The sequence below is a fragment of the Polypterus senegalus genome, chromosome 18 (genome assembly GCF_016835505.1).
Source record: "Polypterus senegalus isolate Bchr_013 chromosome 18, ASM1683550v1, whole genome shotgun sequence".
In the NCBI taxonomy this organism is placed as follows: Eukaryota; Metazoa; Chordata; class Cladistia; order Polypteriformes; family Polypteridae; genus Polypterus; species Polypterus senegalus.
The window spans coordinates 37,441,010-37,456,567 of NC_053171.1; the positions used below are offsets into that span (position 1 = coordinate 37,441,010).

The following is a 15,558-nucleotide window of genomic DNA, read 5'->3' on the forward strand; positions in this document are numbered from 1 at the left end:
AAGCAACACTTGCCCATTTCACTGGTTAATAAACAAGAGAGGATATATTAAAAATGGGTGGTGTCATTTTCTAAAAGACAGATAGCACTGTATAAAGTAAGGGGCATATACAAGGTTCACCCAAGATACTTTAAACCAATGAATGTTTTTTTCTTTTTTTGGAGGAGTTGGCTCTGATTCTGTGCCTTTGCCAGAAGGGCCCCCACACTAACTTGCCAGCATTTTCCCGAGCCCTGTTTCTAAAATGATTCCTCTTGGCTTTTGTCCATGTGGGAATTTAATGTAATGTTCTGTGTAGTGTGGTGACTCGAGAGTGGGAGCTGCACTTTACTGCTGAACAGAGATAAATGGGGCTGTGGCAAGATTTCCTTGGGGGTAAAAGGGTATTTCCAGTAACAGAACAGCTTCTGTATAAAGTAAGCTTTTATACAAACTTTCATATATTGCCTTTTTCCCTAATGCATTTTTTCAGGTGAGCAGACTCTGAGCTGTCAGACAGCGGCTTCTGTGTTTTTGCCAGCAGCTCCCTCCACTCCCCAGCTTTCCTAAATTTCCCCAATCCTTGGGCAAATTTTATTTATTTAAACTTCAGCCATGTTTTAGTTCCTGTAAATTAGGTTTAATTGCAGCCCACTGCTGTGTGTCTGTTCTTTCTGCTCCTGCCAGTTTCCTCATCAGCGGTGCATTCTGTACTCTGTGTAATTATGGCACTGCCTCTACTGCTGTCAGCTCAGTTTAGGTTGTGCGCCAGAAGGCTGCCCTCTGAGCCAGCTTTGCATTTAAAATATGCCTTTCAGAAAGTCTTAGTCCTGAAATTCTCCCCCGTTTCCTGGAAAAACTCGACACAAAGATATATAGGCCTTTTTAGGAGACAATGATTAAGTTATTTTACATTTACATTGTTAAATTAACATCATACGTTCAAAATTGTGTTTTGTTAATATCAGAATCCAAAATTTTCAAATAAATGTAAATAGTTGATTTTGCTTTTCATTATTTGTTACTAATGGGTAACTAATCTGGAACTCGCACAAGTTTCAAAGAGTAATAATGCTTCGGCTGTTGGAGAGAGGGGTTGAGAGCTGCTAGATTCCTTTCTAAGAGGTGTCCTATAAGACAAGGGATTGTTTCAGAAAACTCTTACTTCTATGGCCAAAAGGGCATTTCAGAGTTTGTCAAATCATGTAGATGCCAGGGGTCTGACATAGCAGACATGCGGCTGCACTGTAGCAGATCCGAGGGGATTTCATGAAGGGAACTGTTTTTACCTAGTACCAGAGTTTGCCTTGGATGTCAAATTTATATTATAACACTAGCGTCACTTGATGGCCAGAAAACTGATAAAGTGCTATGTGCTAAATGATAGACAGCCAGCTAGAGTGCTCGTTAACTTAAAAAAAATAAATAATCAGCAATGCTGCCATTGTGATTGCATTTGCCTAGTACTCCAATACAGGGCTAAGGATATAGCCAGCAACCTAATACCACCCACAAATAAATAGTGGTCCTCGATCTCAGAATGCTACACGAGGACTAATGACCTGTTGGTGGCAGCCCACTCAGATCAGATGCCCAGGATCCCAAGACTTGCCACTATAAAAAGTAGCCTCTGCTGACACTCATTTTCCCCGACCAGCTCCTAAGGGGACCATCCCTTTTCTTGGCCAAATATTGCCTTTCCTTCTTGGTGGGTTTGTCTCCATCTGCCTGAGATGATTGAGTAACAGTGTGGTCTGAGTGTCCTGTGAGATACAGTGTATGTTCACCTGTATGAATGCACAAGACTGGACAAATGTATGGCCATTTTATGGAGAGAATCTCAGTGCAGCTGTCTGGGTGGGCATGCAAGCAGGAATGTAACCATTTCTGTGCATTTGTGAACTAGTCTATTCATTTCCTTGAACGTAAATAATTAAAATCAGTGTTTTTTTTTTTTTTTTTTCAAAAATAAATTAGAATAAATAAGGGACAAGAAAACTCATGTTGGGTCTTTTTTAAAATAGGAAGGGTTTTGTTTATTAAAGAATAAGTGGTATTTTTCCAAGTCAAAATAACTTCTTCACAAATCTGGTATATATGCATTTGTCTTGCAATTCCATCCATCCATCCTCTTCCACTTAACCGAGATCGGGTCGCGGGGGGCAGCAGCTTGAGCAATATGCCCAGACTTCCCTCTCCCCGGCCACTTCTTCTAGCTCTTCTGGGGGAATCCCGAGGCGTTCCCAGGCCAGCCGGGAGATATAGTCCCTCCAGCATGTCCTGGGTCTTCCCCGGGGCCTCCACCCGGTTAGACGTGCCCGGAACACCTCACCAGGAGGCATTCTGATCAGATGCCCGAGCCACCTCATCTGGCTCCTCTCGATGTGGATGATTGAGTTTCTCACTCTATCTTTAAGGGAATGTCTTGCAATTGGGTTCTAAAATTAAGTGCTTTTAGTAAATTTAAAAAAAAAAAATAGATATTTTGCCCACATTAGTGCTTTACATTAGAGGGTTAGGGGCACAGGACAAAAGCTTAAAAACTTACCATATATATCCATTTTTCAAGCCAAGATGGTTGTCAAGTATTGATTCAGTCTTCAGTGTTTCCAATGCATGTTTGTGTCAACAAATATGAAAGTAATCATTTTATTACGTATTCCTGGTACTATTTTTCCTCATGGTAAAGACATGTTTTCTATTCACTTATGTGAGTTCTCACATAAATACAAAGGAAAGTCAAAACAAAACCAACCATGTGGCATGAAACGTTTACTGTTCATAAATGACATATATAAACTATTTTGTTATGTACAGTATGTGTAATCGCAACACATGGATCAATACTGGAAAACTGTCTTGGCTTGTAAAATGGATATATTGGTGCGTTTTCAAGTCTTTCCTCTGTGCCTCATAACCTACAATGTAAAATGCAAGTGTGGGCAAGATACTTTTTTAAATTTATAGAAAGCAATTAACTTTAGACCACAATTTTGCATGGCAAATGCATATGCAGTATGTTAGTGAAGGAATAACTGTGTTGAAAACTACCAAACTTATCCTTTAACTTCAGCATGTTGGTATTCCTCCAATAAACAGCCACCATTTTTTTTACCAACTCTGTATCCACAGTTCTCAATGCGTTTCTCTCAGTATGATTACAGACTCTAGGATGTATTCTTTTAATTTTCTCTTCACCTGCAGCCACAGATATTTCCATGGTGATATTGACATTCTATGGCATATTTTATAAGTTTGCTGTTTCTTTTGTAAATAAGACTTTGTAATCGTGAAACATTTTGGACGATTCATAAAATGCTCTTGTTAATGGAGGAAGTTTGTCCTTTAGAAAATTAAGGATTAAAACTGAGAAACTAGTCATTGCTTCCTAATGTGATGTTCTCCTTTCTCTTTATTGCAGCTTTAGCAGCCGCTGAGCTTGACATGATGCCTGGACAGATTCCAGATCCATCTCTAACTGCAGGCTCCCTCCCAAGTCTTGGACCATTGGCTGGCATCCCCTCAACAACACTGACCACAGAAGATTTAAAATACGCTGACATTCGCAATCTTGGGGCGATGATCTCACCTCTGCACTTCCTGGGAGTGAAACTGACAAAAAGGCCGTGCTCTCTTAAGGGTGAGGTGAGTCCACGGGAGGCTCATTGGATGACGTAAAATGTATCAGTTGGGTCAAACACAGATTTGTAGTGCAGTATGTACAGTAACAGGCATATTAGTTAATGCGTTGAAGAGGCAAAGCAAAGAATTTTAATCACACCCCAATCTAAGGTTGTCTTAATAATAATAATAATAATTCTTTGCATTTATATAGCACTTTTCTTATTACTCAAAGCGCTCAGCAATTGCAGGTTAAGGGCCTTGCTCAAAGGCCCAACAGAGCAGAGTCCCTTTTGTGCTAAATTCGGCATTTAGGCAGTTTGATGTATTCACAATGTAAGGCACTATATGAAGAACAGGTCAGACTGAATTAACATGCTGCTTCTAGTATAGCAACACTTCCAGTTCCATTTCTCCTTCTATTATTTCTAGCTCCTGCACATTGGAAAAAGAGCCTTAGAAATACTGCCCGTCTCTTGGATATTGATCACACTCTCCTCTTTCAAATGCAGTACACAGTTGTACAGGACTGTTTTGTTTTTTTGAACATGTCACTCATATTAAGTCCAGTTAGGCCTAAAGGGTATCCTGCTTCCACAGACCAGACATTAACTTGCAGAATGCTTTCTCGGTAGATGAAGCCCTTATAGAGGTAGTTAACAGTGTAAGCTGTTAATGAAATGTTGGGAGTGCTCGGGTGCACCACTGGGTAGGGACTTTGCAAGCCATTCACAATAATCCAAAGCTTGTTGAGCTAAATGAAGCACTTTGTAGAAAGAAGCTTGAATTAAAACTTAAAACTCATTTAACAGTAGTAGATCTTCTGACAGTGATTAAGCAATTTGCGGGTAAAGTGATTTAAAGACATTTTGTATTTTTATTACCATTATTTTATTCAGGTAGCCAAGTTCCAATGGTGGAAGCATCTTGTTAGTTCTATATTTTTTTTGTTTTGTTAATAACCTTACACTATTTAAGGCAGGGGTGTCGAACTCCAGGCCTGGAGGGCCGCAGTGGCTGCAGGTTTTCATTCTGACTCTTTTCTGAATCAGTGACCAGTTTTCACTGCTAATTAACTTCTTTTCCCTTCATTTTAATTGCCCTGTTTTTAAGGATTCAGTCCTCTGAATTTATTCCTTTTCTTTATTAAATGACAGCCAAACAGAAATGAGATGTGAAACGAGCCAACAGATGACCAGCTAAACTGAGATTTCAAACTCCAACCAATTTTACTCCAACCAATCTCTTAATGAGAAACCCATTCTCGCTGCAAATTAAACCTGTTATGCTTGTCACAGCAGACATTTCCAAAACTGTTGATTTTTTTGCTTTTTCTAAGAACACCGTCAAAATGTTTTGGTGACCTGAGAGATCAACCTTACAGAGACCTTCAAGTTTATTTTTAGATATTGCTTGATGGACACAGATAAACTGATCATGTAGCGGCTTGTTTTGTGTCCCATTATTGTTTGGCTGCTAATTAAGAAAAAAGAGACAACTAAGGGGCCTGAGTCAAGTTAATTAAAGCTTAAGGCAAAAGAAGTTAATTAGCAGCACTAATGGTCACTGGTCACTAATAAAGAAGATGGTTAGAATGAAAATCTGCAGCCACTGCGGCTCTCCAGGACTGGATCTCAATACCCGTGGTTTAAGGTATTTGGAAATAATGTGGTCAAAATTGCCAGTTAACTAGATTCAGTCGTAGACTAGTAATTTCCTTTGTCATTTCATTTGTTTCCTCATCTCTGCGACTCAGATTTAGGATGCCATTCATTCTGCAGCAGGATGGGCATCTGGCCATTAAAACCTATGCTCTAATATGCACATATTGGGTTTGTCAGGTAGCCAACCTAGATAAACCCTGAAAATGGCTGCTAAATTGGAAGAGTGAAACAGGGGTCTGGTTAATCGTTTTTTACCCTATTTAATGAAAAAAAAAAAATATTGGTTTTGGCCTTCTAGCTCACTATCCAATCCTCTTTAACTTTTAATGTATTCTGGGAAATTAAGTATTTACACTGAAAAAATGTTTAAAAAGATTCATAAGAATATAGGGGGTGGCACTGTGGTAGCACTGATACCTCTAAACAAGGAGACCAGGGTTCATATCCCAGGTGCCCCCAGTGTGAAGTTTGCACATTTCTGCCAGCGTCTCTTTCCTCTGGGTGCTCTGGTTTCTTCCCATAGCCCATACACATGTAGATGAGGTGAATTGACATTGTTAAACTGGCCTGGGTGTGTGTGTTCAGCCTGTGAAGGACTGGTGCCCTGCCCAGTTCCTGCCTTGCACCCTTTTCTGGCTGGGATAGTCTCCAGCTTCCTGGATAAGCGGGTTAGGAAAATGGATTGATGGATAAGAGTATAATCTGACATTCTGTTTGTACAATGCATAAGGAAAGGATTGGAGTCTGTGTAGTAAGGTAAAATATACAATGAAAAATAAAATGTTTCAAAGTAAGAGTGGGCAGTTGTCTTGTTACTGTCAATGGCACAAATTGCAGGCTCACTTTTTTCTAATTTTGTTTGTACTTATTTTTTGAAACTGCACTTTTTGTCAGACAATGCCAGGCTATATAAACAAGGGGTGAACTACTAAGGCACAATTTTTTTCCATACAGCAGTTGTCACAAGACATGGACAGGGTTAGGGGTGATCTGATCCTATGCCAGACCTTCTTCAACCACAAACCTTTACAGCTCTTTTGTAGCTCTTTTCTGCTGCTCTGATCTCTCTGGCTGAAGGCCCTAAAGTTAAACAAGTAGTCAAAGATGCTATCTACGTTTTTGTGTTTTCTTTTAACTTCATGGGAAAAAGAGAAAAGACCATCTCCATCCTTAGATTGGCCTGACTACATTGCACATTGTGTGAAGAAAATGTAGAGCCCTAGTGTGAAAAAGAAAAGATATGCAGATAAACTTTGCATGGATTGTTAGCCAGCTACAGTTAATAGAAAAAAGCTGACAAAACAAAAGCACAGACATCACATAGATAGCTTGACATGAACAATCACTAATATTATTTCCTCTTCTGCCGGATGACTCTTTCTTTAATTATTGATAATTTGTTATTTTAGTTGTTCATGTTACTGTTTACATAAGTAAGGATTTATTGTAACTATTGTAGGGTTATATGGTATTTGTTTCCACCTTCTGCTTAATGTTTGAAAGGAATCCATAAAAAAATAAAATTTCTTTTATGGTTACAATATTCATGTAATGTTTTCAATGATACCAGCCGAAGTCACTTTACTCTGCAGTAACCTCTCGGCGCCTTCCCTCACAAGACCTCCTTGCTCTGTAACACTGCCCCACCTCATCCCCTGAGACCACTGGCCAAGTCCAGAATGAGAAATGGATTTTGGAGGTTTTTTTTTTTTTTTTTAAAAAAACAAGGAAAACTTCTTCTCTCGCCATCTGGTGCATAGCAGAAAAAATACAGTTAAAGTACAGCTGCATATTTAAAGTTTAATTTTTGCACTTGTGAAATTGATAGTGGATGAACAGACATGTTACACATCCATCCATCCATTATCCAACCCGCTATAGGGTCACGGGGGTCTGCTGGAGCCAATCCCACCCAGCATAGGGTGCAAGGCAGGAAACAAACTCCGGGCAGGGTGCCACACCGCAGGACACAGACACACACACACACACCAACCACAAAATAGGATTACCAATGCACCTAACCTGCATGTCTTTGGATGGTGGGAGGAAACCAGAGTGCCCGGAGGAAACCCACGCAGGCACCGGGAGAACATGCAAACTCCACACAGGGAAGACCTGGGAAGCAAACCCGGGTCTCCTAACTGCGAGGCAGCAGCGCTGTCCACTGTGCCACCGTGCCGCCCATGTTACACATAAATCTTCAAAATGTAAACAACCACTTGTATCTTAGCTGATAATCCTACTGTTAAAATACTCATTTAGCAATAGCAAAAAATGTTCGGTATAAAGTTCTGTTGATTTCAAAGAATGTTAGAAAGGTAATACATAATGAAGGCAAAATTTAAAATAAATTTCCTTACACAAAAACACAATGCTTTATTTATGCCAATTTCCTCCACCTGTAATGCAGAAACAAGCTTCCACAACACCTAACGTACACCCCTGTCAATATCATTTTTAACTTTATGTTGCCAAGTCAGAAACTAAAAATACATTCTATTGAGTTTTTGGAGAAGATCTTAATGTAATTTAATAAAAGATATTAATAATAAGAAACTGCATCAGCAGTGAAGATGTGGTTCAAACCTATACTAAAGGAAAGAAAAATATTTATTATTAAATACCAGTATATTTTATATGGTATTATTAATGTAAGCAGTCTTCCGCAGTTAAATATTTGAGAATATCAGATTATCCAATCTTTTATTAAATTTGTGAAATTACATGCTCATTCATTATGCATTTCCATCACACTACTGTTTTTAATTATCTTTTACCCAGATCAAGAAATTCAAACATAAAATCATGAACACATTTGTTGGGAAGGTCAGAGGTTACATATGAATCCTACTCACATGTTTGCTGTAGTACCCCAAAAACGAGCACCATCAGATGGAAAAACCAACTAAAGTCTTCAGAAATTAGTCACCTTTGGTCTATTGGGTGGGAGGTGCAAAAATGTACACTGGTTTCCTTGGGTTCCACAGTTGTCATTTTGCATGTTACACTGCGCTATTATAGCTGATAATGACTGCAAAATGAAGTAATCACATTAGACTGTTTTTTAAAAAAGAACAAATGAACAGAATGGGTAAAAAAAAAAACTCATTTTGACCTCTAGTCACTTAAAGCCTTAAATTAAGCCATATGTGTGTTTGACTACTACTTCCCATTAGATTTTGATATTTTAGTAATAAAACTTTTTTTAAATTATTAAATAGTAAAACCAAACAAATGACAAAAGTGTTATAAAGAAAACTTTCTAAATCTGAATGGCAAATAAAAATGAATTGCAACTATCTACTTTGTTTTTTACTTTTTTGTGGCACGATTGCCAAAAAATGCTACTTTAATATAAGCAGATTATTCAGACAGGAAGGGTGTCCAGTTTAACAGGTCATGTCCAAATCTTGAATTTGATTAATAGCTAGATTAAGGATATTACTAATACAATCAAAATATTTTGCATACATTTTCAGTTTTGACAGTGATACTTGTGTCAGTGGTAAGCGTGCTTGGAGATTTAGAAGCAGACCTGCAAAATGATTGCTGTAAGAAAGCGGAGCGCACATGAGCACTTTAATCTCTCATTTGACTATGACCTAGCACTCAAACACAGCAAAAGCAATGTGAAAGCTGTCCCAAAAAACACCAGCAATATTCACTAAGATTTTAGTCAATAGGTTTGAATGATAAAAACATGGTGAACAGAAACAAATCCAGTCATGAAGCCACGTTTTATACCAATTTTAATAGTAAACTAAAAGTCAGATTTATTGATATATTTAAAAAGACCATAAATCAAAATGGCTGGAATGAGTTAACACAAAAATCAGGCCAAAGTAAAAATACTTACCAACAAGATTATTCTGAGACAAAAGAAGTCCCCAGGGAATGGCGAGACGTTGGGCTTGTTTCTGAAATCAAGGTTGCCCTCTAATGGTACATTGTGTAAGTGCAGGATGTCTGTGTTATGTAACAGCAAATTCCTCAAATGTTCCAGGCAGCTGTTAGAAATCACAGTAGTTTGCATGTATTTATTTATTTTTAAGATTGCTACGATATGTGAAAAAAGCAAACCGATGTGATTCTGAACATTATAAACTTCATCCCTCAGTTGTGTATGAACATGGCTGTCAATAAGTAAAAAAAGTCTCTTATCAGGGCAGAACCTCGTTAAGAAGGAAGACACCCTGATTACAGTGATATCAGTGATATGCCTTTCTTATCTTCTTATCTTTCAGCGCGTTTATGGTTTAAAAAAAATTATATATATATATATATATATATATATATATATATATAATATTTATTGTCAGGGATGCCAGGGTCGACGACCCGGCCGGGACGCCTTCAGGGACCGGAAGTGGGCGTGCGCCCATCTGGGATCACGTGGGGGCCGCCATCCTGGTTGCTTTGGGGGCCTTGGGTAGAGGGTTTGAAAGCCCAACCCTGTAGGGACCCGTGGTCACTGCCAGGGGGTGCCCCAATGCCTTGGGGACCTTGGACCTCAGCACTTCCGCCACACCAGAAAGTGCTGGGGGGAAGAAGAAGAGGGACACCCGGAGAGCTTCCGGGAGAACAGCTGGCATTTCCGCCACACTGGGGCGTGTCCAGGAGGTGAATGCCGGGAACCACCTGGAGCTCATCCGGGAGCACATAAGGGGCCGTCTCCCTTCATTCAGCGCTGGAGTCGGGTTGAAGAAGGACAAGGCATGAGAGAGGTGTGGAGGCGGCCAGAGAAGAAGGCATTTGTGGCCAGGACTGTGTGTGTTGGGGTTTGTGGACTGTTTGGACTAAGTCTGAGTGACGTAATCTTTTGTAAATATTGTAAATAAAATACGTGTGGTGGTGACAAACAACATGTCCGCCTGTCTGTGTCCAGGTCAAGTCCACAATATATATCTCAGAAGTGGATTATGTTTTTGCCGGCATGTCACTAAGCTGCGCCTTGAGGCAGCATTTGCCTGCAGACAACAAATGAATTGTATTCATTACACAGATTAGTCTGCTGGGCTTCCTGCAGGCCCCCACCTTTCCCATTAACTCCAAAATTTGTTTGAGTGTTTGAGGTTAAGCTGCATTTTCTCATATGTAAGAAGATGTCCCAAGAAAATGACGTGTGAAGGTGACACTTGGAGAGGAAGCCTTTATTTTACATGGAGCCTTTTTTATAATGAACGTCATTAACATGTTTTAGAAGTACAGCATAATGTATTGAATTTTAATTTTTGCAAGTGGAATGCTTGCTTAGGGTCACAGAGAGTGAGTTGGACTTTGGGACTGAACTGGCACCCCTTGATTTAAGCCATCTTTCCACTGACCCTACATTTATATTTACCAAAAGCAGGATATCATCATCTTCAGTTATCCTGGATACATATCTGTGGACTGTGGCAAGAAAATATGGAGAGCAGGCAAACATAATGTTGAACATGTGAGGACTTGAAGGATTCTCTTGTTTCTTGTATAGCTCCACTACTTTTGGTCAAATATCATCCCCTTTGTTGTGTGGCATGGCTAGTAAAAAATAACCTTTTCTATCCCACGATTCTGCTTTTTAATCTTTCATAATATCAAGTGCTACCCATCTACAGTATATCCTATATTTTCTCTTTGCAGAGAGTGTGCAGTGGTTAACACTGATGCCTCTCTGCCCAGCTTCCTGGACTTGCATTTTGCACCTGATTGTTGTCCATGTGAGGTTTGCACATTCTGTGTCTGCATGGGTTCTTCTTTTTAGGATAGGATAACTGGCAACTCTAAATTGGCCTTGTACTCTATGAGTTTGGGGTGTGTGTTTCCAAGCAGGTCTGTGCCCTATGATGGATTCTGGCCACGTCCAAGGCTGGTTCCTGCCACCCATCTGAAGCTGTTGGAATAGGCTCTGACCTCCGTGACCCCAAGATGGATTAAGTCCATTGGAGAATATATGCTATTATCTTTACAGTTGAGGGATGTGGATGAAGCCCATCCCAACAGAGTGTTGTGTAAAGAGGAAACCAACCTTGACTAGATTCCTGTCCATCTCACTCACATTGGACCAGTTTTTTTTATATTTTTCAATGGGGGCACAATCAGAAAGTAGTCAAGACCTCCATAAAGTCAGGGATAAGACAAGGGATTCCGTTCTTAGGAAGTTATGCAGCACTTGGATTGAGCTAGAAGGGCATGATGTTTAGACTCTTTGCCATGGAATTGTTTCAGCTTTTTTTTTTTTTTTTGTTAAATAGGTTTAGGAAGGGTGCAGTGGTAGCCCTGCTGTCTCGCAGTTAGGAGACCCGGGTTCACTTCCCAGGTCCTCGCTGTGTGGAGTTTGCATGTTCTCCTCGTGTCTGCGTGGGTTTCCTCCTGGTACTCCGGTTTCCTCCCACAGTCCAAAGACGTGCAGGTTAGGTGCATTGGCGATCCTAAATTGTCCCTAGTGTGTGGGTGTGTGTGTGTGCCCTGCGGTGGGCTGGTGCCCTGCCCAAGGTTTGTTTCCTACTTTGTGCCCTGTGTTGGCTGGGATTGGCTCCAGCAGACCCCCCGTGACCCTGTAGTTAGTATATAGCGGGTTGGATAATGGATGGATGGATAGGTTTAGGAGCACACAGTTTAATTTTTTTTTTTTGTTCACAGATGGATGAGGAGGAAGAGAGAAGGAAACGACGGAGGGAGAAGAATAAAGTTGCTGCTGCCAGATGTCGAAATAAAAAGAAGGAGAGGACAGAGTTTCTACAAAGGGTCAGTTTCTGCTTTTGCAAGAAGTTGTGTTTTTAGAAAGTAAATCTGATTGCATTTATTTATCTACTGCTAATGACAATTCACTTTTTCAACACCTTTTTATACAAGTAGTTAATGCTAAAATCTTCTCTCAGAAATTATTGAATAATACAAATCAATAATGTTTGGGTCAATTGGATTCTAATAAATTTCACATATAAAATCACAATATATTTTAAGCATAGACTAATGAATGCTTATCTATTTTGGCATTACTCAAATGCATCTTCATTGACTTGCTAGTTCTAAACTGATGTCCAATCTGACGTTCGCATACACTACTAATGATTTCCATCTTGTCTCAGTTAAAAGATCAGGTTGTTATTATTATAGGCAGAAGAATACATAGCTGCTGAATTAATTACCCCATTGAGGTCTTCTTCCGTGAAGAACACCACTGCAAAGTTAGTGCAGCAGGTTCACTCCTTAATTTTGGTACCATTAGATTTTTATTTAAGTAGTGAATCCATGACTTCAGACAGTCATTTGTGGCCTTTTAATAAAATGACATTTTTTCAGTCCATCAGAAGCACACTTTATTCTTATGACACACATAATAACCCTCAGGTGATATATGAGGCAAGAATTGTAGTAAGGGGCAAAGTAAAGTCAGATGAACAGATTACCAAATTATCACATCAAAATAAGAATCAGAAGTCAAAGACAAAAAAGGCATTCACAACCAAAGTCAAAACCTGTTTTTAGAAGTTCAAACCAAATATCCACTGAGAAATGAGGTGCAACGTTACTGCTGCTGCTGTTCATACCATCACATCTATGAACTAACCGATGCCAGACTCATCCAAGCATGCTGTGTAAACAAAACGGGAAAGAAATAACCATTGTGGAACGAGCCCCGGACACAGACAGACGAACAACATTTGGTCACTCAACACACACATATTTATTTACAGTCAAATATTTACAATGGTGCACAACCCAGTGCCTCCAGCACCAATCCCCCAAAGTCCAGGCCTCTCTCTACAGTGCCTTTCTTCTTCAGGCCACCTCCACTCCTCACCAACAAGACTTCGTCCACTCCTCAACCGACTCCAGTCATCGAATGTAGAGAGGCGGCCCCTTTTATAAGCACCCGGATGTGCTCCAGGTGTGTTCTGGCCATCTCCCACTGACACGCCCCAGTGTGGCGGAAGTGCCGGCTGCATACCCGGAAGCACTCCGGGTGTCCCTGCTCATCTTTCCCCCAGCACTTCCTGGTGTGGCGAAAGTGCTGAGGTCCAGGGCTCTCCAGGCACCGGGGTGCCCCCTGGCAGTGACCACGGGCCCCTACAGGGTTGAGCTTCCAAGCTCTGCACCAGTGGTCCCCAGCGCAACCAGGGCGGTCGCCCCCTAGTGGTCTGGAAGAGGCGCAAGCCCTCCTCCGGTCCTCCTGGGTGTCCCGGCTGGGTACCACCCCCAGCCGTGTGCCACACCATTGTTAAAACAGCAATCAATAAACCTCAGATACTGGTTCTGGAAAAATAAGAATGCACAAAATAAACCAAAATACACATCTAAATCATGCTAATAATTATAAATCTGTGTGAAACAAATGAGTCAGAAGGAGTCTAAATATCTGTCAAAAGTTTTCAGCGGACTAAACACTAACCAGTTGCATAGTAGGAATGGAACTTTGCAGGGGAGCCACTATTTCAAGAGTTTCCCATTCTTTAGTATTTATCTGATACCATTTGATGGAGCCTTCCAAGTGGATGTTCACATGTACTCTTATATTGTACTACAGGACAGAAGAGATCTGAACTCTAAAAAACAAACAAACAATGCACTGCATCAATCCTAGGAACTGTCACATTAGCAACTATTGAAGCCTGCTGGGAAAGTACATGTTCTCAAAAATAAAAGTAAAATTGTAAAAGTGACTTTTCGTTCATTTATAAAACTTTGCACCACACTGTAAATAAAGTCTGACTGTTCTACAGTATGTTTCTAAGCAGCCCAGGCTGTGAATGATGACACCAAAGTGTCTCATCTAATGTTTTGTATTTTGAAATTTTTACCACTGCTTCTTAAGAATTTCAAAAAACAAGTGTGTGATTCATTATTTGGACTGCTGAGAGACATCTTGCCGTGTCCAGTTTAAATTTCTTTTTCCAATAGTTTGATCTTTTTCATTTGTTGTCCCCCTTTTAGGAGTCTGAAAGGCTGGAAATGATGAATGCTGAGCTGAAGGCACAAATTGAGGAGCTGAAACTAGAAAGGCAGCAGCTTATTGTAATGCTGAACCGACACAGGCCAACCTGCATTGTGCGGACAGACAGCGTGAAGACACCCGAAAGTGAAACAAACCCGCTTCTGGAGAACCTCAGCAAGAAGTGAAGGAAGGACAGAAGGAATGAAAGAAGGAAAGACTGAAGGAATGAAAAGAAAGAAGGAAGATGCAGGCGATTTGCCTTTCAGGACTTTCACCCCTCTGAGTTGCACAGCTGTAGTCAGCACTTAGCTCTTTAAAGAAACACAAAAAAGGATTTCTGCTTGAGAAATTCCTTTTCTTTTTTTTCAGTATGATGGTCAGATACGACCATTGTTTTGGGAGATCTGGAAATGAAACTATTTTTGTTGTTGATATACAACCAAAAACATTTTAAAGAAAACACTCAAACACATGCATCCTGACGAGGGGATTTTTTTCCATTGTATACAGGTTATTAAATACCTATAGTATTTTCTAATGCCGTTTTTATCCTGCCTTACGGCTGTGGCATTTTCCGGTTGAACCGAATGTGGTGACGCAGGCGTCATTTAAGCACATGTATATTGTTTACAATATCTCTGTTACATCTTTGTTACTGCCTATTTTACATTGTGTATTTTTTATGGAAATTGTTTTTATACTGCAATATATAAAAATTATATATGATATGTAATCACTAGATGTGATGCATTTTACATTTCTGTTCCAAACAGATATATAACTTTTTTCTATTACATTGTGTTGTGTGTTTATTTGTTCTTGTCAGTGGCGAGGGTGTACATTACATGGATACGCCCAACATTCTTTACCTTTTTGTTTCATTTTTATCCACCTCATTCCCTCTCAAAAACCATTTTCTATGAACAAAAGACATTTGTTACAGCTATTTATTAGTTTCCTCAGCAATATATCAGACACCATTAACAAATGGTATCCTGTGAGAGAGAATATGCAAATACACTTTCTTCCACAGGCAAAAAGCCACAAAACCTAACTACACCGATATCAGCATGGCGGAAATTTCTTTACACTGTGGGAAACTTTTCCTTATGTTAAGAAAAGGTGCACTTTCAATTTCAGTGAAAACCGATGCAAGACCAGACTGCTTCACGATGAAAGGGGGAGGCCCCAGCTGTTCACAGTAACCTGCTTTCTTATGTTTGAATGCGGATATGTGGAAAGTCTTAGTTTCCCCATGTGCACATGTGGGCGAGGTGTTGGTTGATAACAGCTTATGGACATGTTCAAATACCTATAGTGTATCTGTCAGTGCTGAAACTACACATGATGTAATCTGAACAGCTATTTAACTGTAAA

General features: G+C 40.0%; 1 protein-coding gene across 1 annotated transcript in view; it reads left to right on the forward strand.

The window, feature by feature from the left end:
* jdp2b (Jun dimerization protein 2b) overlaps positions 1-14,975 on the forward strand; it is a 29,144-nt gene extending 14,169 nt beyond the window's left edge. Inside the window, exons 2-4 of the mRNA XM_039741712.1 lie at positions 3,401-3,624; positions 11,886-11,990; positions 14,181-14,975. Of these exons, the coding sequence (XP_039597646.1) occupies positions 3,401-3,624; positions 11,886-11,990; positions 14,181-14,366 (515 nt within the window). The 3' untranslated portion in view covers positions 14,367-14,975. The remainder of the gene's footprint in view (positions 1-3,400; positions 3,625-11,885; positions 11,991-14,180) is intronic.
* The last annotated feature ends 583 nt before the right edge of the window (positions 14,976-15,558 follow it).